The sequence below is a fragment of the Vespula pensylvanica genome, chromosome 8, assembly GCF_014466175.1.
Source record: "Vespula pensylvanica isolate Volc-1 chromosome 8, ASM1446617v1, whole genome shotgun sequence".
Taxonomy (NCBI): domain Eukaryota; kingdom Metazoa; phylum Arthropoda; class Insecta; order Hymenoptera; family Vespidae; genus Vespula; species Vespula pensylvanica.
In genome coordinates, this window is record NC_057692.1 from 624,136 (window position 1) to 639,135 (window position 15,000).

Here is a 15,000-nt window from a genome sequence, read left to right on the forward strand (position 1 = left end):
TTCGCTTTCTTTATTTTTTTTTTCTTTCTTTCTTTTTATTCGTTTATCCGTTCGTTCGTTCGTTCGTAAAAGCTAATCAACATCGATTTGGCTCGCAATGCCGTCGGATAAGCGTTACAACATTAACAATGGCTCGACGGTACTCTCGTTGCAAGCCAAATCTTCCGGTAAATCGAGCCTTTCAAACCGGTCACACTCATTTACATTTTTATTTTCTATTCTTTTTTTTTTTCTTCTTTTTCTTTCCCTTTATTTATTTATTTTTCTTTGTTTACCTCCGTTCTCTTTTAATATATCTACGAATGATCGCGAATCCGTAGATGCGTCGCAATTTCGGAATTGTTTTTGATCAAGTGGAATAGGATCGACGATCGATAGTCGGACGAAAAACAATAACAATTTTAACGTAAAATGTATATTTGTATTCAAGTAGGTATTATTTATTATGTGTATTTATATGCGACGAGCCCGACGATCGATCACTACCGATCAATTAACTATAATTACGCACCTTGTCTATTCGTTCGTTGGGAGAGTGGAAAGGAAAAGAAACAAAATCAAGAAAAAAAAAAAAAAAAAAAAAAAGAAAAAACGAGTAAAAATATGAATAGAAAAAAAACAAGAAGAAAACAAACCAAACAAAAATAAAAAAATAAAAAAGAAATAAATCACGAGATAAGTCTAAAAATCAACGGAACTCTCGTTCGAAGCTCGAAAATGGTTTTTTTTTTATTTTATTATTATATTCAGAAGGTCGAAGTCGATAAGAACGTGTCCAAATAAGAGGAACAAGGACAACGTTATTTTCTCGACATGGCGAAGATCATCTTTGTCTCTGTTTGTTTATACCCGTTTTCTCGTAATCTCGTGATTCCTCGAAAGAGAGTCCTCTCGTCGTTCGTCGAACGTATTACAAGACGAACGTTCAAAGGCGCAAAACAAAAACATGTAAGACGATCGTACGACGATTCTCAACGTTCAACGTGTCGGTATCAGTGAAATTTCGCGCGTTTTTATCTCTAAGTAAGTAACTAAGTAAGTAAGTAAGTAAGTAAGTAAGTACTTCTTATAGCGGATGTGGATTCGAGAGGAAGTTAAGGCGAGAAAGAAAGGATTACAAGTGTCGATGTTCGATAAAAGAGGAGAGAAGAATAAATGACGCGCACGTCTAACTCTTCTAATATCCTGTTAAAAATACACTCTTCCTACGTTCGCATCTTATCGTGTTATCGTTCCATAACGATTAGGTCGAAATGTTTGCTATCTCTCTCTCTCTCTCCCTCTCTCTCTCTCTCTCTCTCTTTCTCTCACCACTTCTCTTTTCCTTCTGCTCCTTTCGTTTTGTCATTTTCTTAATATATACCTTTTTCATCTTTCCCTCAAGTATTTAGTATCATCCATGTATATATAGCTATATGTATATATGTATGTGTATATGTATATATAATATATCCTTTATAGTCGATTTTTATCATTAATATACAAATACTGGAAGACGTGGTGGCGCCCGAAGGGGGCCGTTTAAAAGATTATTTTTTATTTTTATTTTTTTTTGTTATTATTATTTTTTTTTTTTTTTTATCTAATATGTTCAAGTGCCATCGTTACTTGGAGCAACGATAGGCCCTCCCTCAATAGATGGACCGTAAAACTTTGATCGGTCCGCTATACACGTAAATTATATAATATACGAACGCGAAGACGTTCATCAGGTCTCACGTTCGTTAATCTCGTGAACGGTCCCTCTGTGAGGTCTCGCGTTTATCAATGTATCGGAAGTTCGAGATAGTTTACAACGAATTTACGAGGAAACTTCGTAACAACGCGATTTAACACTTATTATTTCGCCCTGACTCCGAATCCCGTCGCACATTAACGCTAATCCTTTTCTTATTCGCATTTTTCGCACGTGTAAATGATCGAGCGAGGCTCGATATATCTAAGTAATTATTAATATCGATCGATATTCGACGCGAAAGATAAATTCGTCGAATCGGTTTACGACACGAGTTTTTGCGTTTTCCAACGTTCTTTTTTTTTCTTTTTTTTTCTTTTTTTCTTTTTTTACACGCAAGAGTGAGCTTTAAATCGCATAACGAGTGCAGTTTTATCTTCTTTAATTTTTTTTTTCTTATAGTTCTTTTCTTTTTTTTTTTCTTTTTTTTGGAGGGGTGAGGGTATTTTTGTAACCTTTTTCTCTTTTTCTTTTCTATTTTTTTTTATCTTTTTATTATTATTATTATTATTATTATTATTATTATTATTATTATTTTCCTTCAAAGTAAAACTTTATTTTCGCGCGACAAGGCTTAATGATCGGAAATCTTTTAAACCGATTCGATGCACTTTCATCAAGGTAAATCGCTTTCAAGTTGAAGTATCTCATTTCTGAAAAAGATTTATGGATGTACCGTTAAGTAAATACATCGACTGTCGTAACAATTATTTTTTAGGGACGGAACCAGAGACGTGAAATAAATCATCCTCGCGACTCCCCGTTAGAGAAAAAAATTCGTAGATCGTGGGAGATTATTTTCTGAGCAAAAGAAGAAAGGAAGAAGCTATATAACGTGAAGGTCTTGATCGTATGTCAGATCGATCGAATATATCGTTAGTTTGCCTATTACGGATCGCTTTTACCAATTCTTGACTTTACATCCGATATCTTTAATCTAGAAATGAGAGACGAAACGAAAAACGAAAAAAGAAAAAAAAAGAAAGAAAAGAAAAGAAAAGAAAAAAGTCGGAACGAGTCCCGTAGCAGAAAAACGTGCAAAAGCTTCGAATAGATCGGAAGCAATAGAGAGAATCGTGTTATTCGTGCGACGAGGGATTCGACGCGAGAGAGAGAGAGCCAGAGACGAAAAAAGGATTTTTGAAGGAAAAAAGGCAGAGTAGACCGCTCGTATATAACTTGCTTAGACAATCATATTTTTTTTTTTTTTTTCTTAGTAGAAAGGGGCAAACGCTAGATCCGTTCAAAAAGGTCAATTCGTAAATGCGTACGCGCCTTATAATAGCGTGTGCGTGCGTGCTTTGTTGCGAGTGGATCACCGTTAACTGGAGAGTCACGCCAACCTGACGACGAAGATGGTTAACAGAAGCACGACCAGGGTGGATCGACTGAATTGCGTCGATGCGCCACCGCAAATCTTTATCTCCATTTCCTCCGGATGATAATTTATGCACTTTGGAGGTCTTCTCCGATAGAGCCGTTCTCTTCTCGCTGTACACGCTCCTGGTTCGGTCATAGCTTCGATCGGCTCGATGCTGAGTTGTTTGTTACCACAGGGACACAACGTGTCCACCACTAGGAGAATCAAATTCGTGTGATGTATTTTTTGCACGCTGAAAGGCCTGTCGAAGAGAATTTGTCATTAGGAACATTGAAAGGAGACCTCCGTCTATCCGTTTACGCGATCACATGTAATTTTTTAAAAATACTTGCCTTTCGCACCCTGTAACATGACAATTGGTGAGTTTTCCTTTAAGCGGATTACTTTGTCCGCTGGTATTGAGTCTCTCAGGCTGCAGGATATAAAGATCCGTCTTCTTTTCGCAAGACCTTAATTTGCGAGGTGGAAAATGGGCGGACGTGGCACGAGTAGTCGGTGGTGAGACAGGTATCGGAGGTGCCACTGGTATTTCCGAAAAGTGTTCCTTTCCTGATATCGATCCCGCGGTTGATTCCGCCGGTGCCATCGAGTCCAGATTGTGAAGCTCGGCTAGTTCGTCGGCACCGTTGTTATTGGGATCAGTGTCAAGGTCGGTGTCAGAGAATATCAGATCGTCTGAAAAGACGGAGATATTTTTTTATGGCGATCCGTTTGGTCTCGTTTAGCTGTGGTACGTGGGACTGGTCGAAAGTCGTAATTTACCATCGTTTTGCATGGAATGTGCCGCATCCTTGGCAAAGGCCACTACCGTACGCCAAATATCTTGAACGTTGAAGCTCACAAAGAGATTCCAAATGAAATTGCCGATAAGCGCGGTGCCTTTTAAAATAGATGCCGATGTAGTTCTCGGTGCTGACGACCGGTGACTTTCCTGAGGACTGCAGGTGCCCTGATAATCGATGACGGTTACCTTCCTGAAATAATAGACGATATTCGATATATACCGAATCGACGTAGAAAAATTGTATCAAGCGACAATGAATAACCTGTATATCCTATCTTGTACCAAGGAATCCATTATGGTACCATCTATCTCGCCAAAAAATTTGCCGGTGTGTTCGTGTCTCTCGCTTATAACGATGAATCCGCTATTGTCGAGAATATAACAGTCGAGTTCCTCCGACGCACAATTCTTTTTGCAGCCAGACATTCCCGTACACTGTAGGAGTGAGAATTTTGCGAAATGAATTATCGTCGAACGTTAACCGGGTCCCGGTTAAAAGCGAACGTCGGATGATTACCGTTGACGTTATGTTAACGAAATGCGACGCCAATGAGGAATGTTGAAATTGCAATCCTACCACCGCAGCCGGAGCTTTGTGTCCTTTTCCAATGAAGATAGCGTGCGTCGCGGTAACCAGAGGATTCGGTCTTTCGGCTGATAAAACGATATTATGCTTATCGGATGGAAGAGATTTAATTTTGGTTCGGTCTAAAGATTGCGTCGGCGCTTACGTTACGTACCGGCATCGAACGGAACGCTAAAAACGAAACTTTCCGGTTCTATCGAGTGCTGATCGACGGCACGTTTGTACCAAGACGATTCCATAGCTCTTGCTTGCTGCTCGGGAAACCAACTGAAAAGGAATACTCGACTGACGTAATCCTCGAGCGATCTGACGCAAATAAAATCGTGCGATCATTTACGTACGGCTCCTCTGCGGCCTCATCGCTCTGTTGATGTTCGTGCCAACGAAAAAGTCCGCTTCTGGTTGCGATGAAGCTTCTCGTAACCCCGAATCTACCTTTGCCTTGGCTGTAAAAACAAAGGTTTCGCGTCAGAAAAGAATTTTGTACGATTCTATCGAAAGGTCCTTTTTGAGGAACACATAGAAAATTACTTATCGACCAAAGTCGAGGTATATAATCACGATAAGAGAGAAGAGTAAAAAAGAAACAACAAAAATCATCTATCCGACGTTGTGCTCACGTTTCGTGAACACCCTCCCCATCTCGTACGTCTTATCACGAATTGGTTTTACGACGTTTAATCTTCAGATCGCGTACGATCAAAACATTATCTAGGTCTTGATTACTTTTTTTATATTCGAACGATGTTACATAGGGTGTATAAAAAACAGGAGAAAGAGAGAGAATCACCGTTTTTATCACGTGATTCTTCCCTTTGCTAAAAACTTGTCAGAATGGAGAACAACTTTTTCGACATTTTTATGCACCCTATATATCATCGAGTTACATCGACGTAAGAGCTTTCAAAGGTTTACCCCTTAAATCGAAATAGTATTGATCGTCGTATAGAGAGCTCGTCGATGTGAAATTCGACGCGAAGGAGGAACGATAGCAGGTAATTACACACCAGCTAAGAACTTATTATGTTGCAGCGTAGACGAACGCATTTAGACAAATAATTGTGCATAATGGATTTTTGCAAATTACCTGTGCAGTAGAGCCATCAGTATGGCAATAGGGCTAGCGGTGGAGACACACAATAATAAAATGTAATAAAAATATATGCAATGAAATATAAGGTCTTGTAAAATGAAAGAGAGCGAACGTTGGCGCACGGTGCATAATATCTAACTACGGAAAAACGTGGAAACGCGAAATATCCGTAGCCTATATGCAATGCAAATTAAGTTGAATTTTCTCTCTGTCTGTCTGTCTGTCTCTCTCTCTCTCTCTCTCTCTCTCTGTCTTTTTTTCTTTTCTTTTCTCTTTTTTTCTTTTGTTTTTTTTTCTTCTTTCTTTTTGTTTCTTTTTGTTTTCATCATGTCCCATTGTCCGCTTTTGGCCGACGCAGTGCTTTTATCACGCTTCCACGTTTTTCTTTCACCCAACCGGTGCCTTCCGCCGTCCCCGTCGCAATTATGCGAGACAACCTGTCACGGGCAGAATTAAGAGTGCGACGCAAGGATAATTTTCAATAAAACTTTGCAATAAAGAGCTCGACACTCGTGACATTCTCGTAACCGTGCGTGAATTAATAAATACAATAATCGCGTGCTTTGTGCATATAGTGAGGTGCTCGAGACATTACTAAACGTTCGTTGCGCGTATGTGGAGGATTCGCACGTGCTTTTCTATAGTCCTCTTTTGTCCTCCTTTACATGGATCGACTTACTTACTTCGGATTCTCTTCTTTGTGCATTGAATTTCTTCTTTTATCAAACCCATCCGTTACCAATGCGTCCAAAACTAAAGATTGAAGTAATCTCTTATCGCCTGAAACGAAACGTCGAAACGTGCGGTATCGTAGACTGTCGATGAAATGAAATTTCGATGAAACTTCGTTAATGTTCGAATACGTTGTTATTCCTTTGATTGTTACACTTACAATAATAAGCGTCCTTGTCCGGCTTGCTCGCCTGTTTATGGTGCGAGCTTGGACTCCTTGGTCTCAAGGACATCCACTTCCACCCGGGTTTTCGCGTGCGCGATAAAAAGTGCAAAACGCGTTCCTCCGGGGAAGAGAACAACTTGTCCGATGCCGAATTATATTCACAGTACACCCAATCTGGATGTACTTTCCAATTATTACCTTTAAAGTATTCGGTCACTGAAAAAGAATTCGACCGAATCGGCAAGATTAATCGATCGGACGTCGAACAAGAATCCGTATAAAACGATCCGAATAATAACGATGTACGTAGGTATGTAAGTAGCTGAGTACATACTTACCATCTACTATCGTGTGCTTGATCTCCTGTTCGGCAAGGAGTTCGAACATGCCATACCCCTCGGGTAAAGCCAAACCCAATGAAAACGGCGTACCCTCGATCGGCTTGTAAAAATAATTGTGTCGTCTGATAGTCACTCTTTTCTGAAATTTACATTTTTTCCCCGTTGTTAGTATCTATCTTTTTTTTTGTCTTTCATTTTTTTTTCTTTTTTTTTTTTTTCGTTAGACGAACATGCACGACAGAAGGAGCAGTAAGGAAATTTACCATGTCGTCGTAATGAATCTTCACGGCGAAGCCGGTCTCCCCTTCCTTCTGATCGATCATATCGTGCCTCAACTGCGAACAAAATTTAATTCACGATTCACGAATGAAACGATAAAATTCGTCCGATTTCTCCTCGTCCGTTGTCACTTACGTCTAAAAGAAGAGAATTGTTCAAGGAGTGCGAGGGTCCGTCGTATTCGGCTAGTTCGACTTCCGACAGGTCTACGCTTATGTACGTAGGTTTCAGTGTCTCCTCGTACTATTATCGCAAATAGGATAAACGTTAAATCGAAGAAAGAGAGATTACGAGACCTCAAAGATAAGGTCGATCGAAAGGGTTGTTATTTGTACTCACATCTGCATTTCCCGGCTGCATTAGCGTTACAACAAATGCGCGTAAGTATCCGATGGAAATGATATCTTCTATCGCACGATTTACTTACCAACGGACGCAGATCCGGATGATACAAAACGCGGCCATTATTGTCGACGATAAAGGAGTATCCATTGACTCCCAACTGAAAGAAAAAGCGATCGATCGGATAGATATTCCTCGTTGGGATAAGCGAAGGGATATGTAATAAATACCTTGGAAGGTGGCACGAGTTTTTGAATTTCCTCGACGGGAACGTCGGTACCAACGACGCCCAATAAATTAGCTCTTTTCAACTGGAACGTATCGAAGAAAACGCATTAAGATAAAACTGTCGATAGGTAAAGGATGAAATTTTAAAAGGTACCGTATGATTTCGACGATCCAAAATCGGAGCGGTGACGGACGTCATCAGCTGTCCACGATTTTCTCGGCCATATCTACCGCTCTAAAAATGAATTGGAAGTCGACGTTATTTCGTGTTGTCGATATAACGTCGATAAGTACTTTTACCTTTCCACCGATGTAAGCCGGACTCCAGTGTATAGGGTGATCGTGTTGATAAAGGACCATAGGTCTGGCGAGTACCTTCACGTATTCGAAAACTTTACTCTTAATCTCTTCCGGCTTGGTAATTCTCGCGTAATACCCTGTAAATTGGAACGATCGTTTAACGCGATACGGTATATATTATCTACGGCACGATCGAATCGTATCGGACAGAAGCTGTAAACGATCGGGTAAGCGGTAAGAAGAGACGATTCGTACCTTTGTTGGTGCACGCCATGTCGAAGAGTTCCGGACTCTTGTCACCGCCAACGAGGTAAGTAAATAATCTGACCGGCATGTGCGGCCAGTTGTACCTTCTGATCACTTCCGTAGGAGGACCTTCGTTGTCAGTCGTTATCAAGATTATCGCCTGATTGCATTGACTACCCTGACCGGTTCTATTGTACTTGTGAAGGATTTCGAAGGCCGTACTCAAGGCCGCCGATATATTCTTCGTCGTTTCCTCGCGTTTCAACGTATTCGTCGCGAGCTTGAGCTCGTGTATGTTCTCCGGCGAGGCCTGAGCCAGGCTGTCCTTGAAACACTGTACGATTTCCTCGGCTGTTTCGCCATATCGGTAAACGTTCACGTAATCGTCGGGACCTAACGTGTCCAATATCGCCTTGGTAGTAGCGCTTATTAATCGTTGATTCCTCTCGCTGTCGTATCCCATGGTGTCTATTAAAATCGCCAAGTCTTTTGGACTGTTCGCAGCACCGACGAACCAATTAGAAGTTCTGAAGTCGTAGACGTCGCGATAAACACGATTCGAGGACACTGACGGTGACTTGTTCGTGCCAAACTCCATCGGTGGCCACGTTATGGCTAAGAAAAGAAAGAAAAATAATATTACCAGTTCCAATTCCAAGGAAAATGAAATTCTAATAACTCGTTAGTAGTCCGAGTCGGTCCGGACCAAATTTCAACGTTATTACGAAGATAACGAGGGACGTGCATTTACCAGGAAAGCGTCTTAAAAATCCCGAGGTAGCGCCGTAGTACTGCCAAGATAACGAGGGATCGCTTTCGTAATTATTGACGAAAAGAGGATCCAAGTATTCGCTCCATTGAATGCCCGCAGCTACGTCGCTTTCTGTAATGACATTTCGAACGGCGTTAAAAGGATTGCGAAGTAAGGAATACTTTCTCGAAGAGTTAAAGTAGCTTCGAGAGAACGAAAGGAAACTAGATGCGACAGGGAGTATACTTTGCCAAACTATTTATTCCGATTTATTTTATAAATAAACGTCGCTCGAATTTCTATCGTAAACTTTTCAATACCGATTAGGTACGATCACGTACCTGTCTCTTGTATTCCAGCTGGCATGAGAACCGACGATAAACTGACATTGACTGCTAGCCGATCGAAATGACGATTCGTGCTTAGATATACCTCACGAGATTCGGAGGAACCTTTGCCATCTCCCATGAAAAGATTCGAACGATGGGAAGAATGATATTTGGGTGACACGTTACCATCTCTCGGCGGAGAAACTGCGGCCTGTTCGGCATTTTCCATTAGCCTCTGCGACATTCGAGAAAATGATTAAAGATTACCGATACACAATTAGCCGACTATACGCGTTCTCTTATCTATATTCTAGGTAGTTTGCAAATGTAAATCGATCAAAGGCCCGCGCGCGCGCGCGTGTATGTGTGTGTGTGTGTGTGTGAAAGAGAAAGATCATTTGCACGCCGTAATCCTGGAATTAATTAAAAAGAGATCAACGGAACAGGATAATGCTCGAGCTTAATTATTCGCATCTCCTTCGTTGGTAAGTAAGTAAAGTACTTTGCTCGTCGTAAGATAATGAAACAGATAGAGATAGACCGTATCGTCGTCTAAGCGGCGACGCAGTGTAAGTGCAAATGGTAGGTATAGCGTAGAAGGAGCACGAGTGGTGGGAGAGACGTGCGCCGGGCCTAGCCTCGTCAACCAGTCAGGTACTTCCCTTCAACGTGATAGGATTCGTATCGACGTCAATTACTTTATCCATGCTAGTTTGTCGATTCCTCGGATAAATTGTAAGAGCATTAAAACGAGCCATGCGAGATCGGGGATTGCGAATAAATGTTATAAATAAGCTTGTATCGTCTATACCTATCCGAGCTAATTTATTACTATTTTTAAGTTTTCAACATCCGATCGATTATGTATTTCTCTGGCTCTTACTCACCATTACGGCGTTCATTTTAAAGTCCATCATATTTTTAACTTCAGCAGCCATTTCTCTTACCAGTACCAAGCCGTCCCTTTTAATAAGATTCGCCTCGACTTTGTAATAATTCTGTAGAAATCGAAAAAGAACGATAACGTTGAATATGATCGTCTGTCGGGGAAAGAAGAGAGAGAGAGAGAGAGAGAGAGAGAGAGAGAAAAGAAGAAGAAGGGGAAAAATCGGAGGAACGTGGACGATGTCCTTTTGATTTCTAAACGTTGTTCAATTATTAGGGAAAATGCGCAATGAAAAGTAGTTTCCCCGTCCACTCGGTATTGGTCGTACGTAGTCGGCACTAATCGGCACGTCGTTAGTGGGTGAAAATAAACGTCGATACGCGCGTCGATCGTCGGTATTATTATTCTCGTCGGTTTAATCGACACGCAAAGTGCCAATTGGCCTTGACGTTGATAGCGCATTTACCGCTACAGACCGTCTACTACGTCGGTTCTTGCATTATACACACCGAAATGGGAATAACGTTCGAATTGTTCGTCGATCGGCCGTTTAATGACACACCCCACGACTGCGTCGTTTATGATATGTGCTTATGAACTTATTGTTGGACGAATTATTTCCTTCTAATTGCGATCATCGTTGAGAAAAAAAAAATCGTTTAGTCGCGTTCGTATTATCACGTTGCAATTGTATGTTATCGGAAGGGTAAACGAGCGTCGAGAGGAAATGGAGAGGAGTGTTAGCCGAGAAGAAGTTGGGAGAATGAGAGGGGAGGTCAGGGGGTGGGAAGCAGAAAAAGAAACGAAAAGGAGGATAATGGACAGGATGGATCGAGCGTAAAAAAGCGAGCGACCGAGCGAGCTTTCTTATCTGTGGAAAAGTAGAAACGAAAGAGAGAGAGAGAGAGAGAGAGAGAGAGAGAGGCAGCAGAGAGCCTTTTTATTTTCTCTTGATATTCGTGCGAAATAAAACACGAGCGGTGGTGCGACGAGTAACTTTTAATGACCTTTCCTTTTTCCTCTTTATTTCGTCTGTACTTATGTAAGCGTCGACAAAATATGCATGTATCATTTATGTAGATTCATTCATTTTTCCAACTAAGCAATTAACCAAAAATAATAACCAAAGAGCAAATTGCTTTATATCGTTACATCGTTTAAAAAAAGGTGTTTATTTTGAGATACCTACACGGTTCGTTCGATCGAGGAAAAATATTTTTATCGTTGAGGTTTAATCTCGGAAATATGAAGGGTAATGCCTCGTATCGACCCTTTCTCATTTAGTCTCCCTTTTCGCTCGATATCGCCACGTAATCGTTCTATTATTTCCCCAAATAACCGAACGATATCTAAAAACGAGCATTCGGAATTCTCTAAGAATAAGCACTGTAAATCGTTTCGCGATTTCTATTCGTACGACGAAGACGTATGACGCTCGTTTATTCTTTTTAGATTTCTCCGTGCGTACTAGCATAGAACGTAAATATTAATATCTACCTTTATACATATTCATGTATTTATATAATTCGTAATGTAACTACGTCGAATTAAAAATATTATCTCTCAATTGCGAGAGCAACAGGTAAATTTAAAAGGCTCCCATTCGAGTGCTCCTCCTTATATGCTTTCGATATATCGTAACGACGCGTATACATACGTACGTAGCTGCATGTGTATATCTATGTACGTACATATATACTCGACAAGCATATATATATATATATATATATATATATATATATATACACTTACGTAACAAACAAAAGACGACAACAAATAAAGAACTTTCCTTTCTGCTTCTTCTCGCGAGTTTTGAGAAAGAAGAAGCGCGTAATATATATATCCTATACGATGCTTTTGTGATGCAACGCGAGAAGAAAATATATCATTGCATTTTTCTTCGAACGAATTACGTCGAATGGAGGAAAAAAAAAATGAAAAAACCAAAACAAAAAAAAAATAGAAAAAGAAAAAGGAAATAAGGAAAAGAAAAAACAAAAGGAAAGGAAAATATTGACTCGGTGTGTCGTCCGTTATACTTCTATTACGCTTACATGTACGTAAGTAAGTACATACATAGGTTTTTTTTTACGAGCACGGCTACAGAGATCGATTCTCATCGGAGGAGAAGAAAATGGCGAAGCCGATGACATTCGATAGACGTTCGATTTCGTCGGTGTGCATCTCTCTCTTTCTCTGTGTGCGTATATGTATATATATGTGTGTATGTGTGTGTATGCTTCCGAGAGAAACGAGCGAGAATAGTAGGGTATAGGTACGTACGAGGTGGAAGAAACGTTGGTGGTTGGTGGAGATGGCGATGGCGCCGTGGAAAGGACGAAGAGGGTGAGAAGAGGGTGAGAAGAGGGTGAGAAGAGAAGGGAACCAGCACGATTCGACGCTCGTACTTTTCGCGCGTTGTCGTATCAGCGACAGGGGATTCGAAGTTCGCGTATTATCGATCAGCGTGTCGCGTCCGTTTACTCGCTGCGACTACGAGCAGAGAGAAAGAGAGAGAGAGAGAGAGAGAGAGAGAGAGAGAGAGATGGAGTCGCCTATGTATACATACGTCTACGTTCAACCACGTTCAACCACGTTCAACCACGTTCAAGCTCGTACAACTTCGAACTCAAGAGCCACCTGCAAAAGGGCCCCCTTTTAAACGAACCTTTTCATACCGACGCTCTCAAACTCTTCGCGGTCTTTATTTTACCCCCTCTTTCGTTTTCTCCCTCGCTTTCTACTTCTCTCATTCATTTATTCTCGCCTCTGGATAACTATATGGCTCGTTTATTTTCCAGAAATACTTTTCAATTTCGTTTATCTCGGTCTTACGATCTTTTTAAATTTACATATTTACCTGGACTCGTTCGACAATACGGATATCGTTTTAATCGATAATTAATAGACGTATAGAATTCTTAATCTTTCGTCGTCGAATCTCGACGATTTTTCTTTCTCTCTCGACGTTCGTTAAAATAATAAAAAGAAAAAGAGAAAAGAAGAAGGATCGAAAAGGAAGAAAGGAAAAATAAACAAAGGCGAAATACATCAGGGCATATGCAGGCCACACGACACCAGAGGTTTAATAACGTAATTAATGATGCATGCTGCTCCAATCACGAAGAGAAACACACAGTCCATTAAGGTCCCTCGTAAAGTAACGGGTTGCTGACATTTTCTTTTTTTTTTTTTTTTCTTTTTTTCTTTTTTCTTTTATTCGGCGGTATATCGAATAGACGTGGGAACTATGTAAAATGCAAGAGCAAGAAGTAAAAAAGCGTGAAAAGCGAGAAAATTCAGTCGACGCGGACGAAAGACGAAGAGAAACAACTGCGGCAACGACGGAACAACGTCGATGCCAGACACTCTGCTTCTCTTCGTCGTTACCGCTCGTTACCGAAGCGTTTCTACCCAGTTTTCTACGTTTTACGTCCTACATTCTTCTTGCATTTTCTATTCTACGAAAACAGTTATACCGGCGTTATATCGTTCTATATGTGTATGTATATGTATATGCATATGTAGTACGTTTATCGAGAAAAAACATCGTCCACGTAACTCACCCAACTTTCCTTTCTTCAACGAAAAAATCTTCTTACCTTTTGTATTTCGGTCATTTTGGTTACTTGCTTACCAAATTCCCATAGATCCACTCCAAATTTCAAGGCCCAGTTTTTTACTCTGAAAAAAAAAAAAACGAATAAAGGAACAATTCCTGACGATGTTGAAACAGGGCGTAATAGAAACGCTTTTGTCGGATAAAAGAAAAAAAAAAAAGAAAAGAAGAGAAATATTTCAATAGGGATACTTTTCGATGTTAAGATTTAAAGCGTAAATTGATATCGTTGGTACTACGTGACTAGTGTTACTCGTTCGAACCCATCGCAAACGATGGTAGTTCTTCTTCGTATCCAGGTCATTCTCTTGGAAAGTTCATATAATCGAGTTACTAAAAACGTTATCTTAGGTGAAATAACGCGGTAGGTTGAGGAACACGTCGTTGAGAAGAGAATGGCCCAGATTCAAAATGAACCTATTTCGTGGACTGTGAATCTACGAAAACGGAATGACCTGGAAAGGGGGAACGTTATGTCACCATTATTTCGCCTTGTCTTTACTCTTGTACGTAACATAACGTACAATGATTTTCCTTCGTGCATAAGAATTTTCCAATAGATATCGAGGATGGTCGCCTTGGACATCGATGCTTGCTAATACGATAATACGTTATCCAAGTACGACCTTGAAAAGAAATAGGAGAGGGAATTAGTTCGTGGGAACTGATGTTCGACGTATACATAGATGGCAGAGTCGGGTATCGTAAATTCGACGTGGGTTGCGGTATCGGAGGTGTCACGTCGTAATACGCGACTCGGTCGTCTTTTCGTATGGGAAATAAGAAAGGATTTTCGTTTTAAAAAAGGTCCTGTATGATCGCGAGTAGATGATGAGACACGATATCGAAAGGAATATTCGGTAGCTCGAGTTATGGCTCCCGAAGGAAGAAGGTTGATGCGCGATGATGCAGATCGAGGTCATAGTTGCATCGAGCTACGCTACGCATGTCCTCTTGGCGCGATCAGATAAAGCGGAAGACGAGTGTGTGTGAGAGAGAGAGAGAGAGAGAGACAGATAGGAAGAGAACAAATTGGAGAAATCGACGTCTCTTGGCTTTTACAATGGACTCGTCGTTGAGACCGAGTGCCGATGAAAATGGAAGAGGACGAAATCCGACGAAGAAGTGAAAAGAGAGAATCGAAGGATAGCGAGAAGAGGGTGGAAAGGGGGGAGTAGGAGGGTAAGTTGGGGAGGGAGAGC

General features: G+C 40.8%; 1 protein-coding gene across 3 annotated transcripts in view; it reads right to left on the bottom strand.

Annotated features, from left to right (window-relative positions):
• Positions 1-2,720: 2,720 nt before the first annotated feature.
• Positions 2,721-15,000, bottom strand: part of LOC122630996 (voltage-dependent calcium channel subunit alpha-2/delta-3) — a 12,805-nt gene continuing 525 nt past the window's right edge. The window contains exons 2-24 of one of the 3 annotated variants that reach the window (XM_043816130.1): positions 13,782-13,863; positions 10,181-10,291; positions 9,306-9,528; positions 8,965-9,096; positions 8,223-8,828; positions 7,968-8,104; positions 7,822-7,902; positions 7,670-7,750; positions 7,525-7,599; positions 7,437-7,451; positions 7,233-7,340; positions 7,082-7,153; positions 6,816-6,957; positions 6,472-6,693; positions 6,263-6,359; positions 5,574-5,606; positions 4,828-4,932; positions 4,641-4,753; positions 4,418-4,554; positions 4,163-4,335; positions 3,879-4,090; positions 3,449-3,791; positions 2,721-3,357 (exon numbers count right to left, since the gene is read on the bottom strand). In XM_043816130.1, coding sequence (XP_043672065.1) covers positions 3,069-3,357; positions 3,449-3,791; positions 3,879-4,090; positions 4,163-4,335; positions 4,418-4,554; positions 4,641-4,753; positions 4,828-4,932; positions 5,574-5,606; positions 6,263-6,359; positions 6,472-6,693; positions 6,816-6,957; positions 7,082-7,153; positions 7,233-7,340; positions 7,437-7,451; positions 7,525-7,599; positions 7,670-7,750; positions 7,822-7,902; positions 7,968-8,104; positions 8,223-8,828; positions 8,965-9,096; positions 9,306-9,528; positions 10,181-10,291; positions 13,782-13,863 — 3,589 coding nt within the window. In that variant the 3' untranslated portion in view covers positions 2,721-3,068. The remainder of the gene's footprint in view (positions 3,358-3,448; positions 3,792-3,878; positions 4,091-4,162; positions 4,336-4,417; positions 4,555-4,640; positions 4,754-4,827; positions 4,933-5,573; positions 5,607-6,262; positions 6,360-6,471; positions 6,694-6,815; positions 6,958-7,081; positions 7,154-7,232; positions 7,341-7,436; positions 7,452-7,524; positions 7,600-7,669; positions 7,751-7,821; positions 7,903-7,967; positions 8,105-8,222; positions 8,829-8,964; positions 9,097-9,305; positions 9,529-10,180; positions 10,292-13,781; positions 13,864-15,000) is intronic. The other 2 variants (XM_043816131.1, XM_043816132.1) reach the window with 2 other exon arrangements.